The sequence below is a fragment of the Sapajus apella genome, unplaced genomic scaffold (assembly GCF_009761245.1).
Source record: "Sapajus apella isolate SASKATOON/1434 unplaced genomic scaffold, GSC_monkey_1.0 scaffold139, whole genome shotgun sequence".
In the NCBI taxonomy this organism is placed as follows: Eukaryota; Metazoa; Chordata; class Mammalia; order Primates; family Cebidae; genus Sapajus; species Sapajus apella.
In genome coordinates, this window is record NW_022437079.1 from 3,193,052 (window position 1) to 3,203,612 (window position 10,561).

General features: G+C 48.8%; 1 protein-coding gene across 1 annotated transcript in view; it reads left to right on the top strand.

The window, feature by feature from the left end:
• Window positions 1-2,590, top strand: part of RLBP1 (retinaldehyde binding protein 1) — a 12,081-nt gene extending 9,491 nt beyond the window's left edge. The window contains exons 5-7 of the mRNA XM_032263913.1: window positions 529-687; window positions 1,703-1,813; window positions 2,068-2,590. Of these exons, the coding sequence (XP_032119804.1) occupies window positions 529-687; window positions 1,703-1,813; window positions 2,068-2,226 (429 nt within the window). The 3' untranslated portion in view covers window positions 2,227-2,590. The remainder of the gene's footprint in view (window positions 1-528; window positions 688-1,702; window positions 1,814-2,067) is intronic.
• Window positions 2,591-10,561: the final 7,971 nt, after the last annotated feature.

Here is a 10,561-nt window from a genome sequence, read left to right on the forward strand (position 1 = left end):
GGCAGAATTTTTTGTATTTTTAGTTGAGACAGGGTTTCGCCATGTTGGGCAGGCTGGTCTTGAACTCCTGTCCTGACATGATCCACCCGCCTCAGCCTCCCAAAGTGCTGGGATTACAGATATGAGCCACTGCACTTGGCCCATGCATTTTTCTTATCATAATGGGATTATATTCTATAACAATATGTCATGCACATTCTCCTATTAGTCTTCTGTATTGTTTCTAATTGTTCCAGAGTATTCCATGGCACAAATGTGCCATAATTTCACCAGTTCCCACTGATGGATTTTTAGGTTAGCTCCAATGTTCCCACTATTCTATGAGTAGTGGGATTCTGGCTTCTAACCATGGATGTGACACTGAAGCTTGTTTTCTTGGTATACATGCCCAGAAGTGGAATGTCCGAGATCAAAGCCAGCAGCAAATTATGCCAGTGAAGAATGTGCCCGTTAGCTCTCCCCTCGGGACCTCAAGCCTTAATTATCATCGTGGGTTAGGTCTTACGGCCTGTTTGCTCTGTGCCCAAGATCTTGCAGGCATATTGCTTCATCCTGGAGAAGCTGCTGGAGAATGAGGAAACTCAAATTAATGGCTTCTGCATCATCGAGAACTTCAAGGGCTTCACCATGCAGCAGGCCGCCAGTCTCCGGACTTCGGATCTCAGGAAGATGGTGGACATGCTCCAGGTGAGGCCTGAGCCCTGTCACACAGGAGCCTCCCGCAGCTGGGGAGGCTGCGAGGCTGGGCCTGCTTTCATGGTGCTCGCAGGGACCTGAAAAGTTGGACCACTTTGTGCCACAAAGAGCAGGGACAGCCACAATCCCAACCATAAGCACCTGCGTAGTGACGGACCATTTGCCAAGTATTCACTTTCATTTTTTCATTGACTCCTTGAGAGCATTCTCTCCCTCCTTCCCTGCTTCATTTTTCACACCTGGAAACGAAGGCTCAGAGATTTTAGTGACATCTCAAGGTCACACAGCAATGAAGTGGCAGAGGCCAGACTTGAAGGGGTACCTTTGAGGTGACAGAGATGGTGAAATCCTTATCTAATTCCTGATCTTAGTGAGGATGCCGCTAGTGTTTTCCCATTAAATATGACACTGGCTGTAGGACAGAAGGGTGCACCTGCGTATCTGTGAGTGCATCCTGCCTCTCTTTGAATGTGGATTCAGAAAGAAGTATCAGTAACCCCCTGATAACTCACTCCTATATATGCTGACATGTCAGGGGTCCTTTCTTGGAGCCGTCTTGGATCTGCTGTATGTGTATTTGGGAAAGGAGGTGTGGGAGGTGGAGGTCGTGGGAGGGGCTGATGGACAGTGAGGCATCGTAATAGTGGTCCTGTGGTTTGTCATCGTTTGCAGTCCATTCGGCAGGCAAGCGGGTTGGAAAAAACTCACCAAGGGCCAAGCAAGCCTACTTTCATTTCTTTACCTGATTCCCGGTTTTACTTGCATCGGCAGTGAGAGGATTGGGTCATATGAATCTTGGGGTTTCCTGCCTGCAGTTTGGGGCCACAGTGAAGCCAGGGATCCCTAGTGGCTGGCCTGGAAACAGGACCTTCAGTGGGCCCTTCTCCAGGGCAGCCGTGTGACACTGGAGCAGTCTGTCCTATGCCATGCAGAGAGGCAGCAGGGAAGGAGTGGGAGCCTCTGAGGTCATCGGGGCCACGGGGCACGGGGGTCTCTGTCACTGCAGGATTCCTTCCCAGCCCGGTTCAAAGCCGTCCACTTCATCTACCAGCCATGGTACTTCACCACGACGTATAACGTGGTCAAACCCTTCTTGAAGAGCAAGCTGCTTGAGAGGGTGAGTACATGGGCGGCCCAGACAATGAGACGAGATGGCCAAGGGTGGGGCCTCACCTGAGCCCTCGTCACACTCTACCGTGGTCCTGAGTTATGTGGATCCCATCGACAACCAGCATGGAGACCTGCGGGGAGGGGTGTCGCCAGGCAGCGACTACACACGGTGGTGCTTGGTCCTCCTATCCCTTCCGCCGTCAGCCCTCATCCTCAGGGCACCTCCTCCGGCTCAGCTCTGCCTCCCTTGCTTCCCTGCAGGTCTTTGTCCACGGGGATGACCTCTCTGGTTTCTACCAGGAGATCGATGAGAACATCCTGCCCTCTGATTTCGGGGGCACGCTGCCCAAGTATGACGGCAAGGCTGTTGCTGAGCAGCTCTTTGGCCCCCGGGCCCAAGCTGAGAACACAGCCTTCTGAGGACATCTTCTGCCAGCTGAACTGTAGTTAGCATCCCTGGGCCTCTGAGCTGTCCTGGACCCAAGGCTAAGAAAGGGCTGCTTGAGATGACTGTGGTCCCTCTGGAGTTCCCTACGCCTGAGTGAGCTCAGGGGTAACCCTTGAACAAGAAGTACTGGGGGTAGTTATATTTCCACCCGTCCTTGAAACCTTAAGACAGTAATTTCTGTGCGATGTTGTATTTCAAAGACTCTAGTTTTCTCAATCATTTCCTTTGTAATAGAGTTTTGCGACTTAGGGTCTGAAAACAGGCAGGGAGCCTGGGTTAAAATATCCCCCTACTCACCCCAAAAATGCAATAAAAGAAGATAAAAGAGGGAGGAAATACGCTCAAGTGATTTGACAAACACAGGCTTCTTGGTGGCCTCCAGGCAGGCAGGGGGTTTTCCATGGAGAATTCCAGGGTGGAAGAGGCATGGAAGCCGCCTCATTCAGGCGCAGCGCGACGTGTGTGGGGTGGGCCGGAACTTGGACCTCTTTCCAGGGTGGCAGTCATGCTTCCTCCAACTGTCTGGGAGAGGGGGTTTCTCCACCAAAGGCTGTCTCCTCCAGTCCCCTTGCCTGGATGGAGGGTTTTACTTAGATTTATAAATCGAAGTAAAAGGTGGAGTCTTCTCTGAGCACTCACTCGGTCCTCAAGAGTTAAAGCTCTTTTTCTGTCTGGACTCTCAGGCACTTCATAGTGATGAATTTATACTTTCCAAATCTGCATTTTTTTTTTTTGAGACAGGGTCTCACTCGTCGCCCAGGCTGGATGGAGTGCAGCGGTGCAATCATAGTTTACTGCAACCTCAAACTCCTGGGCTCAAGCAAGCCTCCTGCCTCAGCCCCCCGAGCAGCTGGGACTGCATGCACTGCACCCAACTAATCTTTTACATTTCTTTCTTTCTTTTCTTTTCTTTTTTTTGTAGAGATGAGGGTCTGGCTCTGTTGCCAAGTCTGGTCTCCAACTCCTGGCTTCAAGTTATTCTTCCCATCTCAGCCTGTCAATGTGCTGGGATTATAGGTATGAACCACCATGCCTGGCCCAAATCTGCATATTTTGACAAATATGAATGCTTTGCTTCTGTGGAGTTGGCTTTCCTCAAGTGCTCGGTAATTTTTGAGTGTGCGCTCATTTCTGGAGGTGAGAATCCCTGTTAGATGCCCTGTTTGCTGAGGGTGCTGGTCCCTCTTGGGAAAGTGCTGGCTTCTTCTGGGCATGGGTCTCCTAAGCATTGACAGATACTGTTTCCAAGATGCTACACTCATTTTCCCACGTGGAAACAGACACTGGCTGGCTAGTGGCAGGAGGTGAGGCCTTGTTGTTCCCACCAAGGTGTCCCAGTCAATCATCCCAAGACTTGTCTGCTCTTGCCTGCAGGGTTACCCCCTTCTTTGTGGGTGTGAAGCACCCTTAGTGCTGCACCTACCTTTTGGGGCAGGATATTCCAACTGTTTTCTGACTTTGGATTCAATTCAGTCCTATTATACCTTTGAGAATTTATCTGATCCATGAGAGGTCTCTTTCTTGTTTTTCGGTGAGGCTGTGTACCTGTTCATGTATGTCAATGTGTGTATACGTGTGTGTGTGTGTGTATGTATGTGTGTTTGTGTGTGTGTGCATTTATTTCTTATATACTTTCTTTCACTTTTAGGGTTTGTAGTGTATGCTCATCCCCCAAGAAACTTCTTTCTTTATAACATTCACAGTCAACAATCCGTGGTCATAAAATCCATGAAAATGAAAATGGTATTTACACAGGACTCCTAGGCTGGAGGAGGAATCACGGCAAATTATTATGGGCACAAGGGTAGGAGATCAACCAGTGAGGAGTTTGTCCCCAGAGCTGAGGCTTCCTTTTTGCAAATCAAATCTCACATGGAACCTTGGTATTCAAACCTAAAAAGGGCCAGGTATGTGGCCTGTGCCTATAATCTCAGTACTCTGAGAGGCCGAGGCAGGAGGATCGCTTGAACTTGGGAGTTTGAGATAAACCTAGGCAATACGGTAAAACCCATCTCTATTAAAAATATACACGTTAGTTGCTTATGGTGATGCATGCCTATAGTCCCCACAACTCAGGGGGCTGAGGTCGGACGATCACCTGAGCCCAGGAGATGGAGGCTGCAGTGAGGTATGGTCATGCCACTGCACTCCAGCCTGTACAACAGAGAGAACCCCTATATCAACAAAACAAAACACTACCAATCTAAAAAGAGTGAAGCTGCCCTGGCAGAAGGGGCCTCACCCTGAGAGATCGCTTATGAGCATCTGGAGCTAGGAAGGTATTTCAAGCATGAGAACATGGGTAACTGTCAATGGTGCTTTGGGGTCAAGTGAAAAAGGAAGAGAGACTAGCGTTTGCCAAGGTGGAGGGCCCTAGTGGCCCAAGTGGAGGTGTTGATGGAGGGGGGTGGGGATGAGGCTAAGCTTAATAATTCAAAGGAATGGGTATTCTTGGCCAGGCACGGTGGCTCATGCCCATAATCCCAGCACTTTGGGAGGCCAAGGTGGGTGGATCGCTTGAGGTCAGGATTTGAGACCAGCTTGGCCAAACATGGTGAAACTCTGTCTCTACTAAGAATATAAAAACTAACCGGGCGTGACGGCAGGGACCTATAATCCCAGCTACTTGGGAGGCTGAGGCAGGACAATCACTTGAAACCAGGAGGTGAAGGCTGCAGTGAGCTGAGATTGTGCCACTGAACTCCAGCCTGGGCAACAGAGCGAAACTCTGTCTTAAAACAAACAAACAAAAACAACAGCAGTGAGCTGAGATCACCCCACTGCACTCCAGCCTGGGTGACAGAGCGAGACTCCATCTCAAAAAAGGAGGAGATATACTTCTAATTGCTCCTCAGGACTTGGGTCCCAAATCTGAGGGAAACACCGGTTGGTCCCTGTCCACTGACCCCATCTTCCCTGAGCCCAGAGCTACCAGGCGCCCTCCTAGACACAGCCCAGGCCTGCTCTGAATTTGTGGCAGCTCAGAATGTATCAATGAGATCAGGCACATCCTGACCAGAAGACTCTTGGGGCAGCCTTGGCTCCTACTCAAACCCGCATGGGATGCTGGGATCGTCCCTAAGGTCAGCAGGGCTGGGGCCTTAGCTCAGGGGCCCTGGTTGATAAGAAGACCTAGTGGCTTTCTGAGGAAGAAGTCCTCAGAAATTCATTGGAACTCCGTGAGCCGGCTCTGACTGTGCGCTTGTGCCGCCCCCTGCTGGCCGTGCCCTGGCACTGCCCTTCCAGGGACAAGCTGGGCAGGAGGGTTAGCTGGGTGGGCTGGGCCAGACCTTGCCCCGAGAAGGTGGTATTGCTTTCGGGGAAAAAGTGTCTGAATACTGTGAATGGCAAAACCTGACGTGCTCAGCCTCACAAAAATCCCAGCTGCCTATGTGTGTGATTCCTACAAGGGTCCCCACATTATTGAAGAGAGACAATAAAATACTCTTTTGAAGGACACCAGCCATGGGAAGGAGAACAACAAAACATGAATTTTATGACAACCATTTGGTGCCCATAACAACTTCCCTTCTGGGGATATCTGGGGTGAGGCAGGGATTCTGTCGCATCAAAGTATGGGAGTTGGAAGTTTGCAGCGATGCATTTCTGCCATGGGAATGTGGACGTTGGGAGAATGCAGGCAATTCATCAAGCTGTGGGTGGAGGTCTCAGGAAGGGGAGACAGGTGCCAGCTTCAGAGAGCCTCTCAATGAAACTGCCATGCCTTGGGTTTACCCAGGGGAAAGTGGAGGAGGGTGGTGCTGCCTGGAGGCCTGGCAAAGCCTTACTGGAAGAGGTATGCCTTTCTCTTAACTCAAACTAGCAGGAAAAGAGGTGAAGCAACACCTCACAGGTGAAGTGGAACACCTCTGATCCCACTTTTTTTTTTTTTTGAGATGGGGTCTCACTCTGTCACCCAGGCTGGAGTGCAGTGGCATGATCTTGGCTCACTGCAATCTCGGCCTCCTGGGTTCAAGCGATTCTCCTGCTTTAGCCTCCCAAGTAGCTGAGATTACAGGCGCCTGCCCCTACACCCAGCCAATTTTTATATTTTTAGTAGAGAGGGGGTTTCACCATGTTGGGCAGGCTGGTGTCAAACTCCTGACCTCAGGTGATTTGCCTGTGTCAGCCTCCCAAAGTGCTGGGATTACAAGTGTGAGCCACTGCGCCTGGCCTCTGATCTCACTTTCTGTTGGAGGCTTGGCTCTGGAGTTTAGGAAACTCAGAAGTGTCAGATCTGGAAACTTGTGGGATCTCCTGGAGCCTCACTACTCAAAGTGTGGTCCAAGGAGGGCTGGCCCCTCCCCATGGGGAGCTCCAAGGCCACATCTCAGACATGCTGCATCAGAATCTGCTTTAACAAGACCTCCAGGAGTGTGCACATTAAACAACCAATCAGGCCAGGCACAGTGGCTCATGCCCGTAATCCCAACACTGGCAGGCTGAGGAGGGATGACTGCTCAAGACCAGGAGTTTGAGGCCAGCCTGGACAACACAGCAAGACTCTGTTTCTACACACACAAAATCAACCAAATGCAGTGGCGTGAGCCTGTAGTTTTAGCTACTAGAGAGGGTGAGGCAGGAGGATCTTTTTTTTTTGAGATGGAGTTTCACTCTTGTTGCCCAGGCTGGCATGCAGTGGCACAATCTTGGCTCACCACAACCTCCACCTCCTGGGTTCAAGTGATTCTCCTGCCTCAGTCTTCCGAGTAGCTGGGATTACAGGCATGTGCCACCACGCCTGGCTAATTTTTTTGTGTTTTTAGTAGAGATGAGGTTTCTCCATGTTGGTCAGCCTGGTCTTGAACTCCCAACCTCAGGTGATCCACCCGCCTCGGTCTCCCAAAGTGCTGGGATTACAGGTGTGAACCACTGCGCCCGGCCTTAGGAGGATCTCTTGAGTCTGGGAGTTCGAGGCTGCCTGAGCCATGATCATACTACTGCTCTCTTATTAATATGGGCAACAGAGTGAGACCCTGTCTTAGAAAAAGGGGGGGGGGGCAGTCAATGCTTACAGAACAATGGCTGTCTACCTCCCAGCAAGTGGCTCAAATGTGCCTTGCTTAAACCCAGTATGTTGACATACGGAGGTTAGGATACGGAGGAACTCACTCTAGTAAGGATTCATATCTATGGGTTTAAAGGCAAACTTTGCATGTGAGCAGAGAACAGAGAAGAAGGCTGCAGGAGCCCTTGGGAAGACCACAGCTGAGAGGTTAATGTTCTAGAATAAGCAAGTTCTGCTGTGGGGCTGTGCCTGGAAGTCGCCTTGCCAGTAGGCAGGACATGTAGTACACCTGGATTTCCCAAGGTGACCACATATGAAGGAAAAGGATCAGGTTTGATGGTGCACACACGTGGCTCGTCAGCACTTCTGAGCCCAGAAATGTTTTTGGAAAGTATAACCAGGCTGGGCTCTGCTTTCCTCGCAGCCCATCAGATGCCCTGGTGTGGAGCTGGACCACGTCAAACACTTTGCTTGTAGTTTCTACCTTGGAGATGATGTATGAGTGGGAACCAAACAGATAAAGCCAAAATCACTGCCCAAAGTAACATGGGCACTTTGAAAAATAACATCTGAACCTCTCACTTATCCTGAGGTAGGCATTCTTAGTATAATTATTCCCACTGGAAAATAAATAACAATCTGAGGTTATGTCCTGCTAGAAATGGCAAGGACAGGACCCTGGCCCAGCAACTCTGGCTCCAAATCTCTTTGGCTCTGTTACTACTCACCCTTTGTCTCCAATGTTTGTTTTATTTATTTCTGGGGGCGGGAGAGGTAAAGGCAGATAAGGGAGGAGAAACAATGAAATGAGAACTTCATGTATTTCCAGGTCAATTTCACCAACTATCATCAGATGAGGAGGCAATGACTTTAGGAGGAAACCAGTCTTCAGTAGAGATGCTGGGATAAATGTGGTAGAGAGCATGAACCAGAAGGAAGCTGTGGGTGGCACACAGCCACATGGAGAGAGGTGTTTAATTTATCTTCTTTGGGGAGGGGTTCGCCAGTTCAAAGCCAAATTGCCTGTCATGTCTTTCAACCACTCAGATACACGGTAGCACTTTTATGTCCTCCTCTAAAGACACCCAAGAGAGAAGTGAGGAGGGGAGGCTGTCATATACAGGACCATCCAGTTAGGTGTTTGATCCTCACCATGGGAAAGTACTCCCTACAGGACTAGAGCAGAGAAGCCTGTTAATGAAAAGCATAATTAACAAACAGTATGACTGGGGCGGTGAGTGAGGGGTCAGTGAACACAAATGCTGTGGGGCTGCCTCATGAGAGGGCAGCTGTGTGCTACTGGCCCTACATGACCGCATTAGCATGCGGCTGGCACTGACCTGCCTAATGCCCCGGACCTGAAATCTCTTCCATGCAGTCTTTTCATAGGTAGTATTCTTTGCAAGTTGGTTTTCTTGGGCCAAAATAGTCTGGTTATTTTGTGGGGGATAGGAATTGAGGGGAAGCTTGCTTACCAGAGAGGGATGAATTTTGAAATTTGGCATTGGCGATTTCTAGGTCTTGTTAATGCACAACTTCTAAAGCTAACACTCCTGACCCTGCCTAACTTGACAAAGGTTTTGTGTGGCCAAGGAGGGAAGGGAGCTGTGAGCCTAAGTCTCTTGGGGTGGTACAACCCTCCTGGTTGAGACAGTGCCTGCTCCTGGGAGACCCTTAGATTGGGTTCAGACAGATTCAAAGAAGAAAACACCACCACCAGCCAACCAACCCAATATAATCTTCACTTAGGAAATATTCACCTAGTCTTTTCAAAGAACATTATTGGAAAAGCATACAAATCACACATGGCAAGCACCATTTATATCTTGCCTTGCATTTTAATGCCTATATGGTTCGCTTTATGAAGTTATTAAAACACAGGCTGGGCACGGTGGCTCACAACTGTAATCCCAACACTTTGGTAGGCCAAGGCGGGAGGACTGCTTGAACTCAAGTTTGAGACCAGCCTGGGCAACATAGCATAAAAATAAAAACTAAAAAATTAGCCAGGTACAGTGGTAAGCCCCCATAGTTCCAGCTACTTGGGAGGCTGAGGCGCAAGGATTGCTTGAGCCCAGGAGTTCAAGGCTGCAGTGAGCTTGTGACCAGACCACTGCACTCCAGCCTGGGCCAGATCAAGACCCTGTCTCTAAAAAATAAAAAAGTAAAAAATAGATATTTCCCTGATTTTAGTTCCTGGCTTTCTTGCCTGGAGAAGATAGGATGGACTAACATCAACTGTGGTACAAAAATGGTGTTTTGTGTATTTCCATTAATCTCAGCTTTGGTGAAGACACAGGAAGAATCTTATTAGATAGAAACCTGCCATTATACAGAGGACACACAGCCACACCACATTTTTAGTCTTTATTTTTTAAGTAAAGAAATTCCACTGAATCAAATATAACAAAATTACAGTTTTTGTTTGTAATGATCTTCGTTCACCACCACACAATCATAGTAGAATCAAAAGTAATGTGAGAACATCAAATGATCAAGGACATCATTTTTTAGTATAATTTCTTAATAAAGGTAATATCCCCATATTTAGAAAAAATTGCATTGCTAGTTGCAAATCTTAAACACCTCAGTGCTGAAGGATCCTGTACTTCCCCCCAAAGATCCAGCAGCACGGAGGCTTTCAGAACACAAACTCAAAAATATAGTATTTTCAGGGCAGCATTTTAAGTTTCAGAAAACCCAAACAAAACAGAACAAAACAAAATCAGAATTAGGAATGTGAAAGTGATGGTTCTCAAAAATCAATCTGGAAGCAGATCTGCCAACAGAAGAAGGTGGTTGCACAGAGTCTAACCAGGAAAAGGAGAGTTGCCAGCTCGCTCCCCTCCCCCCTCCCCCCAGCCCTGGCATCACTAAGGCAGCTGCAGCGGCAGAAGTCAGAAGCTCAGGTACAGTGAAGGTCTTCCTGAGGCAGTGGGAGAGACCCAGATCATCTGGAACCAGTGTGGAGAGGTGACAGGATTCTATGTGGACTTGTGCTTTAGGAAAACTAAAAAGGCCAAAATGAAAACCAGACAAAACCTAACTCCTACACCCAGGAACTCTGTCCACCCACACGAACAGCCTGAGAGAGAGTGGTTGGTGCTGGGACCTTGGGGGTCAGCAGCTCATCTGACTGCACAGCGTGGGTGATCTAGAAGGTGTATGCCCATGGAGACAAAGGGCATTTCTGCAGGTGCTCTCAGTGGACTGTCCCCAACTTATGGCAACAGTAGATTTCTTGGCTAATGGGGACTGAAAGCGAGAGAAGGTAGGTTATAGATTTTATTACTAATTGA